The sequence below is a fragment of the Camelus ferus genome, chromosome 9 (genome assembly GCF_009834535.1).
Source record: "Camelus ferus isolate YT-003-E chromosome 9, BCGSAC_Cfer_1.0, whole genome shotgun sequence".
NCBI lineage: Eukaryota > Metazoa > Chordata > Mammalia > Artiodactyla > Camelidae > Camelus > Camelus ferus.
The window spans coordinates 71286734-71302648 of record NC_045704.1 but is presented as its reverse complement, the minus strand read 5'-3'; the positions used below and the strand labels follow the sequence as shown (position 1 = coordinate 71302648).

Here is a 15915-nt window from a genome sequence, read left to right as displayed (position 1 = left end):
CCTGGCCCCTGGCCATTACGAGCCAGCTGCGTCCTCTCGGAGTTGTGTTTATGTTCTGGCCGCTTAGAATTCTCTTCCTCCAGCTGTTTTCAGTGGCATGTTCTTCATTCCTTTGGGTCTCTGGCTCAAATGTCACTTGTATCAACAAAGCCTTCCCAGTCCTCCCATAGAAAATAACACCCAGCCATGCTCTATATCCCTTGTACTCCTTTTCTCTAGAGTTTCCGTTACACCTGATATGTTTATATTGACATGTTTACTAATCTGCTTATCCCACAAGAACGCAAACTTTACCATAGCAGGAATTTAGTTATGTTCACTGCTATATCCCGAGTGCTTAACGCATGGCAGCTATTGAACATGTACTGAATGAAATCAGCAGTAAAACAAGAGTAAGATATATAAAATTTCTGATTTTATACAGGTAAATACTCTAGTGTAAATCAGTCTTTCTGGTTCATACATCATATATTGAATATGTGTCAGTCACCAAAATCTGATCAACACTGACTATACTAACAGAATTGTGTTTTTGAACCTATAAACATCTCTCCCTGTAACTAAAAAGAAACTTACCTGTGCAATAATGGAGAGAATGCCAAGGACCGCTATGAATGCTGCAACACTTTCCGGTGAAAATTTCATTATCTAGAAGGTTTCCAGAAAAAGTAACATTAATAAAAAAGCACAACAAATATACTGATGCAATTACTTGTACATTGATATTAAATGGACCCCAAAAAAGCAAATGTAATTCATTAAAAAAATTTATTTATTTTTAATGGAGGTACTGGGGATTGAACCTAGGACCTTGTGCATGCTAAGCATGCACTGTACCACTGAGCTCTACCTTTCCCCTACAATTCATTTATAATCAAAGAATTCCTGAGAGGAAGTATCTGGTTTTTCACTGAGAACCAAAATTATAGTAAGTGTTAACATACTGAAAATAACAGCTATTTAATTCAGATTAAGTAAATCTAAATCCCTTAATTTAGATTTCCTAAACTGGAGACGGCTATCAAGCACTCAAAATCCATTTTACAAATAAATATTGCACTGTGTTGTGCTTTTTACAGGTACTGATAAAGGTGACTAGTAAGGTTAGTGTCAAGGAGGGAAAAATGACTGCCCTCATTTTGGCTAGCTGCTTTCTCACATACGCTCTCAATCAGAGACTGGAGCAGGTAAGTGGATTAAAACATCCCATCACCTCTGTAAGCAGCACATAAACAAACTCAAACCATGTACACTGACAGGAAAACTAACCTTTTCTACGAAGCCAAGTCTTAATAGAAATGCATAAGGAAGGTCAGCCACACTAGACAGGAAGTTAACTCTAGTGGGCCATTAAAAATAATCATAGCCATTTTTAAAAGTCTCCATTACTGTAGCTCTCTCAAGATTAAATATTCTTTTACTGTAGCACTCAACAAAGAAAGAAAAGTCCACCTTGGTAGGACAGAACTGTACCTGTCTGAGGTATAAAAAAAAGCTGGAATATTGGCCCGCCTCCGGCAGGTAGGAGAGGAACACCGTGATGCAGATGAGCAGCACTATGGAGTCCTGGCCCACTTTTTTTAAGGACTAGAACAAGAAGATGACTTGATATCAGGTTTTACATCAAAACACTGACCTAGTCGTACGAACATGCAGAGAAATCTTCTGGCAGTGCACATACAGACACCTAGTTGTCTTTTTTTCTTTTTCTTTTTTAAATTTATTTCATCCTCCCCCGAACTATTCTGAAACGAATTGCAAAATATTTTTTTAAATCCATCACAATGTTTTCCCCAAAGAAACATCCACAACAAAACATTACTGCTGCACTGAATCACACATTCCTTTTTTAAGCTAAGAGAAGGAAAAGGTGCAGACTTACTGCAAAGGGGTCAGCCTGTTCCCAGGAAATGGGTGCCCCCCATGATGCTGGCCGCATCTTCTCCGGCAGTGACTCTGGCACAGCAACAAGGATAAAGCAAATATCCAGCAAAGCTATCGCTGTAGCCAGGACCACCACCAGGCTGTCCCCGTACACTCGCCCAAGGTAAGCGCCAATGGCAGGGCTGGTTACCAGACTTGCAGCGAATGTTGCTGAAACCTGCAACACATCAAGGTCAACATAAAGCGATCAGTCAGGACACCTTGGCTCCTTAACTTCAGCACCCCAGAAACTCTGACTTACGTCCGCCCCCCTGCCTTTCTTCTTCCTACCTGGGCCATTTTCCTTATACTCTCTTCTTTTGCAGGAATAGAAACGAATTAGATTCTTAACTAAAAAATATGTAATCAGCTCTAAGATAGTGGCTTCAAACTTAATCTTTTAAGATTTGGTGCCCTCTGTCCAGATAAATCTTACTTATAAATTTGTAAGTAAAACAGATTTAAAAATAAACAAAAAGTGTTTTAGTTGAAGAAAAGTTGGGGGCCTGAAGCGCAGCCAAAATGCCCTCTCCCCGACTCCCCTGAAAGCCTGCACCCACCCTCAGTGCTCTGTGAAAGAAGCCTAAATCAATACTTGAAGGAAATCCAGTGTCACTGTGATTTTTTCCCCCAATATATAAATTAAAATTAAATGAATGTTTACTGTGATACATATTTAAGACTTGCTGGAATAAAGCTTCAAGACTTTGAAGTGTATCTTTTCATCAGGAACAGTGTTAAGCTGCAGCACAAAACTGAACTAGGTCATCTTAGGTGGCAGGGTGCGGAGGAATGGGCTCATCGATCCTCAGCATTGAGCACAACGCTAACCATGCCTCTAAAATTCTGAGGAAGCCCATACAAGCCTGGTGAAAATGCAGATTAAAGTAGAGAAGACACAGGTGGGAAAAAACTATTAATCCTATTAATCCCAGACATATCTGGCTTCCTGGACAAAGTGGTCTGCAAATCAGCAGTAAATGTGATAGCAGGGAACACCTGATAGAGACCACACTCCTCAGAGGATAATTAGAAATTAATGTGGGAGGTGCATGAGCTTCTGCTCCCTACTCTGTGCTTTATTCTGTTTCTATGCTATTTATGACTTTTGCATGGAGGATGTAAACTTCACAGGAGGTCGTATTTTTAGCTGTTAATTATTAATAGATGCTCAAGATAAGCAATTCAATTGCCAATGGTCAATTATTTGACAAGTACATCAAATTCTAATAACTAAACATCTAGCTACCAACCTAAATGTTTATCAGCTGGTGAATGGAAGAACAAAATGTGGTATAACCCACACAATGGAATACTACACAGCAATAAAAAAGGAAATACTGACATCAGCATGGATAAATCTCCTATGATTATGCTAAGTGTAGACACCAAAGACTTTATTTTAGATTATTTCATTTATATGAAATTTCTATTGAAAGCAAACTACAGAGACAGAAAGTAGACTGGTGACTGCCTGAGGTTGGAGGGGTGTTCTCACAGCCACTGGAGTATGTGTATCAGCAGAGCCTTTGGGGCTGAAAGGCACAGCCTAGCTCTTCCTCCTCTTCAAGCCACATCAGGGTTCTTTAACCCATTTGCTTATATCTCCTATTTCTGTGGCTAAAGAAACCAGAAGGAAACCACACACCAAAGCTAAGAAGTCAAGTTTGCTGAGGAGGTTTGGGAGTGAGATGAAAGGAGACAATTAATTCTGAGTTACTGGATCAGTATCTCTGGACTCCCTGAGCAGCGTCTTTATGTAAAATGAGGACACTTATACTGCTTACCTCATGGAGTTGGTAAGCACCAAATAAAGATAAATATGGGCAAAAAAAAAAACCAAAAAAAAACCTGCTTGTCCCATTTTTGCTGAAAGCTCACCACTGTCCTACTTCTGGCTATCTAATAATGATTTGTTATCTATTTTGTTTCTAGACTTAACAGAAACAGACTATACTGCCCTTAAATATAAACAGTGTTTAGTTTGGCAAACTATGGCTTGTGGGCCAAGTCTAGGTATAAATGTTCCTTCCACGTGGAAAGAGATGTAAACACACACCCATAAGCAAAATAAAGAATCTGCGAGACAAATTTGCCGCAAGCAGTAGAGTAGCCACAGAGATCCAACACACAGTAAAGTGGACACAGATAAACACACTGAACTATGTAGCTCCGTAGTAACTACAACAACAGCAGCACGCATACTGCAGTGCACAGCTGTACCAAAGGGGCACGCTGCGCACCTGACGGTGGGGAACATCACTGAGTCCAATTTACTCAATAGAAATTAATTTAAAAAAGCTGAAAGTGAAAAAGAAATAAAAAAGGATATGAGAGATGAGAGAGACTATATGCAGCCAACAAGCCACAGAAAAGGTTTGGTGATCCCTGAGCTAGATGTTAACCTATTCTATTTTAGATCGGCCATTAAATAGGAGTAACTTTTAAACTTATGACATATTAAATAGCTCCTTAATTTTAGTATTCTATTAAAAAGAACTCCTATAAGTGAAATTCCACTATAATTTCCAATCTGATGTGCAACTAATACTGAATGAAAATATCAAAACTTACATGGCTTTGTATTGAGAAAAAAGTTTAATGTAGCCTAATGGATGATTTTATTATAAAATGTATTTATGCAAAAATAAATCTTATCATGCAAAGGCTTCCACTCTTTGTAATATGAGATAACATGGGGTGTTTTTCATCAGATTAAACACGCATACCAGTCCGTAAGCCATACTTCTTTCATGTTCTTGGGTTATATCTGCTACATATGCAAATACCACGGAGAAAGTCACTGCAAAAACCCCAGAAACAGAGATAACAGCGAAGTACCACCTAGGATTGAAAGACAATTGACAAGAAATGGTTAGAATAATTACCATTACCTTAATCTTCTTTCATTTCTGTAAGTGAATTGACGTAAGAATAGCTAATTTCAGTCAACAGCTTTCTAGGACAGTTTATAGATTAATTCTTCTATAAATCATAAGCCACAGATATTATGAAAACATAGAGCTAGCAGTGGGCCCTCAATAGCAACTCACTTGCTATAAATACTTAGATAAATTAGATCATGTATTCAGGTCAATTTTTTATCCAATTGTTGAACTGTTAAGTGGCTTTGCTGTTGCTGTTTCTACTAAAAACAGCAACAAACTAGAATCTATTATAATTCACCCATTGCAATTTCCCATTATGGTACCACAAAAAAAAAAAAAAATCAACATTTAGTAAAAAAACCCCAAAAACCCGAGGAACAAGTTACTCCATACTTATTTCTAGTCTGTATATAGAAACGAGGTGTTTTTTCTAAGTTATTCTTAGCTCTTCACATGGTAGCAAAACAACTCAGTTATTATGTAAAAGAAAGCTGTATGGCAGTGTTCAGAAATAAAGTTGAGAATATACTATAAAATGAACAAATGCTATTTTAAAAAGCATACGACACTTTGCTATATATGAATCAAAAATATCTGTCTGGGAGTAAGAAGTTTCTATTGTAAAGCTGACATTTAGTTTTTAAAATCAAGTGTAATCACAATACACTTTCAAAATATCATACCACCAGGACTCAACCGCTTCCCCAATTTTTTCTAACACACGGCTTTCCACAGCAAATTATCTGTTCATGCGCTAGATTTGTTTGGTAAGATATCATGTGTGATTAACATTCGTCAAGGGTTTGCGGCCTTTAGGGTTGTATCTCACCTGTGAAAGGAAGGAAGATCCTGCCCACATATACCCCTGACCCTTCTAGATGCACCTTGGAAACACGTCCCATCCATGATGTAGAATTAACAGTAACAGTCAAGTGATACAGAACTTAAATCAAAGAATTAACACACCTACAACCAAACTGGGCTCCATCATCTTGGGAAAATCATTTTCCTGTGAGCTTTCCCTCCCTTCTTCCTCAGTGAAAGAATCTTGATTTTAATCAGTGTGGCCATGAGCCCAGCCTCTCGTAGCTAGGAGCAGCATATGCCTGAAATCTGACCAGATGTGAGGAGAGGCTGGGGGGGAACTCCACAGTCCCCTTAAAGGAAGGCGGCGCGCTCTTCTCATGCCCTCCTCCTTCCATCTCGCTGCCTGAAAGTGCCATGAGCTGGAGCTCACTCAAGCAGCCTTCCCCACTGCTGACGGTGAGGGGACAGCTGAGGACGGCAGAGCACAAAGACAGGAAAAGTCTGGTCCCCGGGAAGTGTCACACCAGCTCGGGACTGCTCAACTCCAGACTTCTTTCATACGGAGAGAAAAATTAATAATCAGTTTCCCTGATTTTAAGCAACTATTATTCGGGTCTTTACTGATATATAACGAAGCCTATTCCTAATTAATGCAGATAGTGATGATAAACTTTGTGTTTTTAACATTCTACTCAAGAAAATAAAAAGTCAGCAACATTATCCAGCCCCCAAAATACTGTTTGGAAATTTGGGCTGTGAAATCCAAAAAGCAGGTTAGCCAGCAGTCTACATGGCTTCTTTGGTGGCAGCCAGTTCAAAAAACTTTATGAACTATTCCTTCGCTACTGTATTTTTAAGGGCCCTTTTATCTGTGTCAAAGAATAAATGTATTAGAAAAATGCATTTAAAACCGACATAGGTAAGCTGGAAAAAAAAGCGAAAGCAATATTCAGAAAATAATTAACAGTGATACTTAGTTGCTATAATCTGAATGTGCACGTACCATGGGCTGATCTTCATTAAAGGGATTGGCGCACACGTGAAAAACACTGTTAGCAGCAAGAAGGACTTTCGGCCCCAAACATCCGAAAGAGCACCAATAAGCGGGGCGCTGAGGAATGACAGCAAGCCCTAAGAAGACAAACGGAAAAGTGGCATGCACAGTGTATGCTGACGAGCCAAGAGTAAATCATTTTCCCGCCACAGAAGAATTTTAAATAAGTTCGTTTCTAAAATAAGCATATCACCAAACTTTACATACACAACTTATTTCTTATCTGTATATGATTTAAAAATTTCCCAAGACTGTCTAGAATCATCTGCAGGGCTCTGGTAGAGGATTAAATATGAAATGTTCTAATAAACTCTCAACCACAATCCTACATTAGCCAATTCTAGAAAAAATACCATATGCTAATTATCTGTTTTTATGTCCACAGACTAATTACCTATTTATAAACTTGTTGATCAAATGGAATCAAGAGTAAATATAGAATAACAAAAAGCATAGAATAATCAAGACTTTAACCATACTGATATGTTTTATACTTATGCATTCTTTTAAATAGTTCTTTTCTTTTCAATCTATATTCTTGTTTCTAGTTTACAAAAGATCTCTGTGATGAAAATGGCAACACATAAAAAAACAGGGAAAATCTGTTATGACGTGGTTTATCATTATTATACATAGTTGGCTATATTTGACTCAAATCATATTTAAAACCTAGTTCATTTAAAAAGTATTAAGTAATCCCCCAAGATATACTCCAACTGTAAAAACTAACACTTAGTGGATCGGTCAATTAACTAACTTAATACACTGGCAGAACATGCGTGTGTTTGCATACACACATAAATATTTATATATAATGACTGATCTTACCTTTACTCCTTGAATTAGGCCATTCATCAGAAATGTATGTTTAGGGAAGGTCTCATGTAATACCTAAAGAATAAAAACAAAATAAAAAGCTCATGCTACATTTTTTAGTCCTAGTAAAACTTAAAACGTCCCTTCATTATAAAATTTTCAGTTTGTATGACACTATGCATATGAGTAAATACTAATACCGCCAAATGTTTATTTGTCATTTACTATGTCACAAGGCACTAAATTGGGCACTTTAATATATTACCTCCTTTAATTCTTCATAACAGCCCTATCAGAAAACTGATACACACAGAGGCTACATGTCTTATCCAAGATTACACAGTAATGGCAAAACTGAAATTGAGCACAGGAAGTCGGGCTTGCAAGTCCCTACTTTTAATGCTGTCCTGCTTCCCACATATAACTGACAGACTTACAGCTCCTGTACAGACAGGCCTACCACCTAAAACAGGGGACCAGGAGAATAAATAGGGAAATTTTAATTGCCAAAAAGTGGATCTAGAGATTTTATAAGGTAAGAAAAAAAAAATCCCAAGCCATGAAAATGTACAACAAATTCCTCTGTCCTTTTTAAGGACTGATCTCAAACCACACAGCATCAGTTTGTTCACTGGGCAACAAGGGAACCACTGGGAACTCAGTGGTTGAAAAAGCAATTAGGGAAAGGTAACTGAAAAAATAAAAAGCATCAGCCACCATTTTTACAGTCTATGTGCCAGAGGCTCTATATATAATACATACTCTTTTATTTAATCCCAACAATAACATGAATTAGATAATATTCCCTCTTTACAGATGTGGGAACTGAGTTCTTAACTTGACAAAGCCAATGCTTCTTCCATGACAGCACACTGTCTCTCAATAAAAGCAATAAAGAATGGCCATGTGGAGAATAAGAAAGGTGGGAAAAATCTCTTTAGGGATAAAAACTATGCTGATAATGCTTTCTGACATCTTTGCAAGTAAAACCTTTAGAAGGATTAGAATGCTCTCTTCTTCAGTTACGCTTCTTTTGCCAATAACTAGAAATTAAACAAAAATTAACCTAAAGAAAGTTAGAAATGAAATGTTTAATAGTCAAAGGACATTACTAACATGGGAAAAATCACATATTTATGATAGTCACATATTCTGTGATTCTCAACCGAGGGTAACTTTGACCCCCAGCGGACAGTTGGCAATGCCTGGAGACATGTTTGATTGCCACAACTTGGGGGAACAGGGGAGAGAAAAGATGCTACTGGTACCTAGTAGGGAGGAGTTAGGAAAGCTGCTAAACATCCTGTCATAGACAGGCCAGCCCCTCCCCACCCCCAACACACAACAAATAAGCATCTGGCCCCAAATCTCAACAGTCGAGAAACCGTATTATTTACAGCAAAGATCCACAAGTCTGAAGACGGTGTCTGTAAAGGAGCAGATTAAAAATATTTTCAGCTTTTTCTAGCTTTGTGGGCCACATAGTCTCTGTTGCAAGCACTCAACTCAATAAAGGCAGCCAGAGGCTGCACGTAAATGAACAGGCTGGCTGTGTTCTAATAAAACTTTATTTACAGAAAAATGGGCTACTAGCAGCATTTGCGCTGGTCAGTTTGCTAGTTCTCGTACTGAAGATAAAGGTTTAAACTCCTGAAACTGGTATCCCAAAACCATTCGTAACAACTCAAATCTGCTTTTCTTCTAGTTATTACTAAGGGCCAATTCTTTCTGGGGACAAAAAAATGGGTTTGGTGTGAAAAAGAATGAAGGACATAAAGAATGAATGCCTACAAGAAGCTTTATAATACTTTAAATCTTATTGCTAACAATTCACTTTGCCAAGCTGTCTTCCATTCCAATCAATCTGGTCTCTTTACTGTTATAGAAATATTCTTATGCTTTCCAATATGCATACTTGCATATACAATATTCTGTATCTTAAATGTTAGTTCCCCTTCTCTTCGCTCTCTAGTTGATCCCCAAACCCTCCATATTGCTCCTCTGCACCAAACTTTCCTGTCCAAAGTGATCAGTTCTGCCTTTAGGACCGTGTAACAGGTGATTATAGCACTCACTGGGTAGTCACATACAGCTTTGTAATATTTCTTATATTGCAGTACTGTGTTGCTTAGTTCTTCTATTTTTCATCTTTTCAGATATTTAATAAATATTTCCTTTCAATTATATTTCAAATTTCTTAAGGGCAGACAGGCACTATATTTACTATACCTTGCATCTAATAAATTTTTATCTCTATGAGTACTTCAAAGAGTGCTTTCATATAGTAATTGTTTACTAAATGTTCATAACTGATGATAAATTCTGCTTTCGAAATGATTTAATATGACAATTATGCAAATTAATTTACCTAATATTACAAAATAAAAACCTTTATAACCCACTGCAAAGGAATATAGTTAATTTAAAATAAACAAGCCCACATGTTTGTTTTTAACAAAATTTTAACACAAAGACAAATATAACAAGTAATACATATGTTGTAAAGATTTTTGATCCTGGAGGAACTTTAAGCACTGGATTTTAGAGCTAAACAGAAAAAAATCTAACATTTTCCAAGAAATTTTATGGGTCTTAAAATTTCTAAGCTTAAAAAATTTTGAGAGCAAATAGTCCTTAAAACATTAAATGCCTCAGGACTATCTCTGCAGCTAAGGATGCTCAGCCATTTCTATAGAAGAGATGCTCGAGGACTGGAGTGCAGGGTGTTGCTCCACAAGATGGACTGTGCATCTAGCTGCCTGAACCATAAGCACTGATCAAATATTTCTAGAACCATCAGTATGTCAAAAAACTGAAGCCACTTTATAGCATTATAGATCCTTAAACCTACTGTCACTAATTCTCTTTATGTAAATATATGTCATTTAGTCAATCAATAATCATGGATTGAACACCCACTATGAACTAACCATATAGTCATAACCTCTCAAAATGTTAGATTCGGTCCTTAAAAACATTTGTCAGTGAAAAAAAAAATTCTTTGTAGTTAACTTAACTCCCCTTGCTGGTGGAGACTTCACCCCCCTCCCGGACAGGACTTCCATGCAGGACACAGCCTCTGTTCTCTGACTGTACTCTAGAGCACAGTGTTCCATAAGCTCTGTAAGCTTACAATGCAAAAATAATTGCAACCCCATGAAATTTAAAAGAAAATTCTTTTAATTTCACATTACTCTCTAAAACGAAGACTATTATAAATCCCAAACCAAACATTTATTATAATTAATATGTCTTAAGGTTGGGTATCTGTTAAATGAATTAATTCAAAGGGCATCTTTGAAAACTGAAAAGCTGAAACTTAATTTTTGAGAGCTACGGATGGGGGAGAGAGAGAGATAAAACACAGACTAAATTATATCTTCATCCTCACTACTCCTTTTTAAATGAATGTTAAGAGTTGTGACTCTCTAGCAGGCACCATTTATAATCAGTTTCAAAACACATAAGACAGAAATAAACTGTTTAAAGGTTACAACAGACTTTTAGAAAGAGAAGAAGTGCTACAACTTCGTGCCTTTGACCCTGAAACTCACTTCTCCCACGCCCCGTCACGGGGGAGCGGGGGAGCGTAAGAGTCTGAAACAAAGAAGATGCTAACAAAGTCATCAACAACAACACACCACAGGCATAAAGTCCCAAAATGAGCAAAACCCTTTTCGAAAGCCCACAATGACTTAATAAATTGGTTCTTAATTAGTGATACATACTAGCATCACTTCTAAAAAATACACATGCCTGGGCCCCGCCTTTGAAAACTCTGATTTCAGCCAGACAGGTGGTAAGGGCCTAGGTATTCTGAAAACACTCCCCAGGTATTCCGGATATTCACCTCTGGTTAAAAAAAAAAAAAAAAAAAAAATCACTGAATTAATAGACTCCACATTCTAACTGCTGAAACAGTCAGCTCCAGTTGGCCAGTGTAACCTAACGGGGCTGGTAAAGCCTACCCTGAACCCCAAATCGCCTAAAAAGTGATAGTTACCTGGAGGAATGAGCAGGACCGCAGGAGAACTTTCTCGTCCTTACACAGTTCTATACAGCTGAATGGTTTACAATTGATACAAACTGTGTTTCTAATTATTAAAAAAAGCAATATATATAGAATATATACAGTGAGTAATGTATGTGTACCTATTTCTCACGCACTAGTTCCTTCAGTGATGTTTTAAAGATTCTTGCTGTTCTAAAGTGAAAAGGCCAAAATACCAGAAAGTAGCTGGAGTAGAAAGAATCTCAGCATTTAGATACAATCTAAACTCTCCAACTCAATTCTTACTTTGCCTAGGTCTCCCCCCAAGGTTTTTTTTGCCCACCACACAAACAAATGTACTTAATTAAGCTTGCAAAAGAAAACAATTCACTAAGTTCCAAATTAGCACTTTTCATTTTCCTGACCACAATTCAATTCAGTACTTAAAAAAAAAATAACCAAAATCAAAGGTACTATCTATTCTTTAATTAACAAAAATAATTAAGAATATACTAAGCAAAAAGATAGTTTTTCCAAAACTACAAAAAAGAAAGCAAGCACTTATATATAAATAATTGGATTTCTTCCTTGTTCTTAAAGAAGACAGTCTCTTTTTGTCCAATTAGAAAAAAATGATATTAAAGTTAAACAAAAAGTTGATAGAGCCAAAAAAATATAAACCAGGAACAAATTAAAAAAAAAAAACAAAACTGCTATACACATTTCAAATCATGATGACAAATCATGGAATCATCACAAAAAGCTTTCTTTGATGGCTTGCTGACAGTTTACCCAACATTCAAATCTCTCTCCTTAGCTAGTGGTTGGACTGCCAATAGTGACCTGACTACCCAGAACACAGGGTATGAACCTCTTAAACCAGTATCCCCAAGACTGAGCACTGGAACAAAACAAGCCTAACTTTGAGGCCAAAGCTGCAGTTTACTATCAGAGTAGCAAGCAAGTTGCTTAACTCTTCTAACTCTTCATTTCTTCATCTGTATTATGAGGCTAATTTCTCATTAACAAAGTGGTTTTAAGGATTAAAACTAATAATGTATTTAAAGTGCTCAGGGCTGTGCTTGGACTCATTTTTAATATAAATGTATACGAACTGTTTGCTATTACAAAGCTTTAGTACTTTAAACTATACGACTAATGATCTACCGGATAGATTTAGACGTTAAATTGGTAGTAGATTATAAATGAGCGCACTGAAACATTAGGAAGCTAACATAAAGCTGTGAGAGAACACAGTTATTACAACAGCACAGTAGTCCTTGACTTCAGGTTATTACAGTATAATGTAGTTACAAATGTCACAATGAACTTGCATCATCTGATGAAGTTCCAAATCAGTGTCCATGGATTGTGAAGGCAGGAAACGTGTAAATTAACATTTGAAAGATTCCCATCCGAAATTATAAAAAAATTAGACATTTTAAAAGTCCACATTTCAATTATTTTGAAAATTCATTTATGTAAAACTGATGACCTGTTACAGGTAAATGAGCTGTTTCCTTCTTAAAAAGGAAAAGATCTCAATCAAAACATAATCAAATCAGCATTCTTAGAATTATATGTTAGGGAACTGTTATTCAGCAAACTGTTCTAACTTGCAATGCACGGTTTATTGCAAAACAAACTGTATTTATTTGAGATTTGCTTTTTTTCTGAATCTTGTTTTAGCAGTATTCATGAATATGCCTTGTAAATAATAATTCGAAATAACTGTTAAATGTCTGTGTTTTATGTAGATACAGTAATGATTGTGTAGTTATATAAAAAATATGCTAAGAAATAGGGAACAAATTTTCTCAGACTAGTTCAATCTACTTATCTAATCATTCAATTTATTTATAAAGAAATTTTTTGTAAAAGCCTTTTTTTGTATAACAACAAACAAGCTCATGAAAATACAAGGAAGTATACTTTAAAACTCTGTTCTTCTGGGATTTGGAAAGCTGTACATTTATCCTGGTTACACCTTTCAAGGTATTACACACTTCTGCCATATCCACTCCTTCCTTCATTCCATTCCTCTCATCTACACCAACAGGAGAAAACCAGCTAGCATCTAAGTTGTACGGTCTGACAGAGCGGTCTTTTCTAAGGTTCTACCCTTGGGAATATTTGAGTAAGATCAGCTCAGGGCTATGAAAAGAATCACCTTTCTAGGTGGTTCCCTCTAGATCCTTGGCCTAAACTAGAATAAACCTGTATCTGGAAAATACAACTGCATGAATGAATCTCAAAATAATAATGCTGGGTGATTCAGGTCACAGACACTACTGTCCCTGAGCCGGTCAGTATCAGAATCCTGTCCACCCTGCCCAGAGCGGGAACTGCGCCTCTGCTTGAACAAGTCCACTGTTTACCGGAAGAATCCCACTCGCCCAAGCGCTGCCAGCAAGTGAGGGAGAGCAAGGGCTGGAAGAGACAGCGCCGGCAGTGAGACACAGCACCCAAGGGCTGACGACACAGGTGGGAGAATTCACCGGGGAAAGGAAAAAGAACCGCTTTCCCCCCAAAAAAAACTGAAGAAAAAGACATTTTAAAGTCAGTGTTAAACAAGTTAAAGATTACTTACCACCAACGTGGGCGCTGTCAATAATCCCCAAGCGAAAAACTCCAAAAAGATGACGATAACCGCGTGATAAACACTAGGAGAACCTATTCCTTGAGGCTGTAAAAACAGATTTTTAGAAAGTTAACAGTGCATTCCAGATTTACTAACAATAATGACAACAGTCAATAAATATTTAAGGAGAACACACATGTATTGGGCACTAGGTCAACATCTGGACACCCTGTCCTCAAGGTGATGGGGGCAGACAAGTAAACAAATAAATACATTATATAAGCACAGTGTGCAATGAGAACACAGAGTCCAGGGTAGGGGTGGGAACATGAGATGAGACTTCTAGGAGGAAGGCTGAAAGGATGTAAAGGAATCAGGCCAGGAGTCGGGGCGGGAAGGTAGACAGCATAAATCAAGGAAGCAGCCTGCACAAAGGCGGTTAATAAGGCTTGAGAGCAGGAGGCACTGCAGGACTCCCATAGCTGAGTACAACCAGAGCCCGGGCTGCACACGGGGAGCACTGAGAGATGAGCTCGGGGCACACAGGACTAACTTCCATGCTAAGGAGTCTATGTTCAATTCTGAAGGCACTGGGGAGCCACTAAAGGATATCAAGTGAGACTCACGGGATCAGATGGAAGTTTTAAGAAAGACCATTCTGGCAAAGGTGCAGCAGATGGATTAAAGGGGGCAAAACTAAGGAAGATGAATGGTTAAGGAGGCTACTGCACTAACCCTAAAAATATAAATGAAGTATGTGGCAAGAATCGTAACAGATCCCAACACAGCTCAAAAGCAGAAAAGTCCTGAGTAGCATGTGAGAGATGTGGGACTTGATATACACAAGGAAGACAATACAAAATCAGCGTATACTGTTGCTGGTAATACCTTAACAATTACTTCAGTTGTTGGATTTCATATTTCTAAGGGTAATATTAAATGGATGGAAAAGTCAATGACCTATAGCATTAAACTCAGTTTCCATTAATAAGTCAGTATAACTGAAAGACAAGTTTAATCAATACATATTACAATGTTATACTTAAGTTTTGACAATATATTGAACAGTCTTAGTGGAAAATATTAACAATGTTTGGATTTCTCTATATACTGAAAATGATGCTACATCATAAAAAAAAAAATAGATGTCTCTCCTAACCTGCAGAATTTAGAAAAGTCCCTTGGTAGGAGAACTTGAATTTGAGGAACCTGAGAAACGGAAGTGGGTGGGGGTTGGGAGACAGAATTGAAGGACCACAGCTGGGAATGAATTTGTACAAGATTTCATTCATTCAGTAAACATTCAGAGCACCTACTATGTACCAGAGGTGCTGGGATTTAAAAAACAGTAAGACACATTCTCCGATCTCAAGGAGTTCACAGCCTGGAGAGGAAGAAGCCTCATTATAAACGTCTGCTTACATGTAAACGCAAGAAAGGGAAGTAGCGTGGACAATCACAACAGAGAAAGCCAGAGGAAGCAGACGAGGATCGTAACGGTTTAAGGCTGAAAGGAAGGCAGAACACACAGCCTCTAAGTTTGTTAAGGAGCTTCTCAACTTCACTCCAGAGACAAAGGAAACCACTGAAGGGTTTCAAGCAAGAGAACAGTGTGATGAGACCTGCACTTTTTAATATATCATGGTGATTTCCTAAAGGCTGTAACTGAGGCGCAAAGTGTGTGTGGAGGGAGGCCATCTCAGTGAGTTCAAACAGGAGATGATGAGCGCGTGAAACAGGGGAGTGGCACCCATGGAGGATGGAGGGATGGAGCGAATGAATTCTAAGTTTTTAGTTTGGTTGTCTACTAATGGAAGATGGTAGCTTTCTACTTCTTTTTCCCTCATGAGGCTCA

General features: G+C 37.7%; 1 protein-coding gene across 1 annotated transcript in view; it reads right to left on the bottom strand.

Annotated features, from left to right (window-relative positions):
- Positions 1-15915, bottom strand: part of MFSD14A (major facilitator superfamily domain containing 14A) — a 34372-nt gene that overhangs the window by 9260 nt on the left and 9197 nt on the right. Inside the window, exons 2-8 of the mRNA XM_032487185.1 lie at positions 14070-14165; positions 7501-7563; positions 6622-6749; positions 4653-4767; positions 1883-2101; positions 1474-1587; positions 577-648 (exon numbers count right to left, since the gene is read on the bottom strand). Coding sequence (XP_032343076.1) covers positions 577-648; positions 1474-1587; positions 1883-2101; positions 4653-4767; positions 6622-6749; positions 7501-7563; positions 14070-14165 — 807 coding nt within the window. The remainder of the gene's footprint in view (positions 1-576; positions 649-1473; positions 1588-1882; positions 2102-4652; positions 4768-6621; positions 6750-7500; positions 7564-14069; positions 14166-15915) is intronic.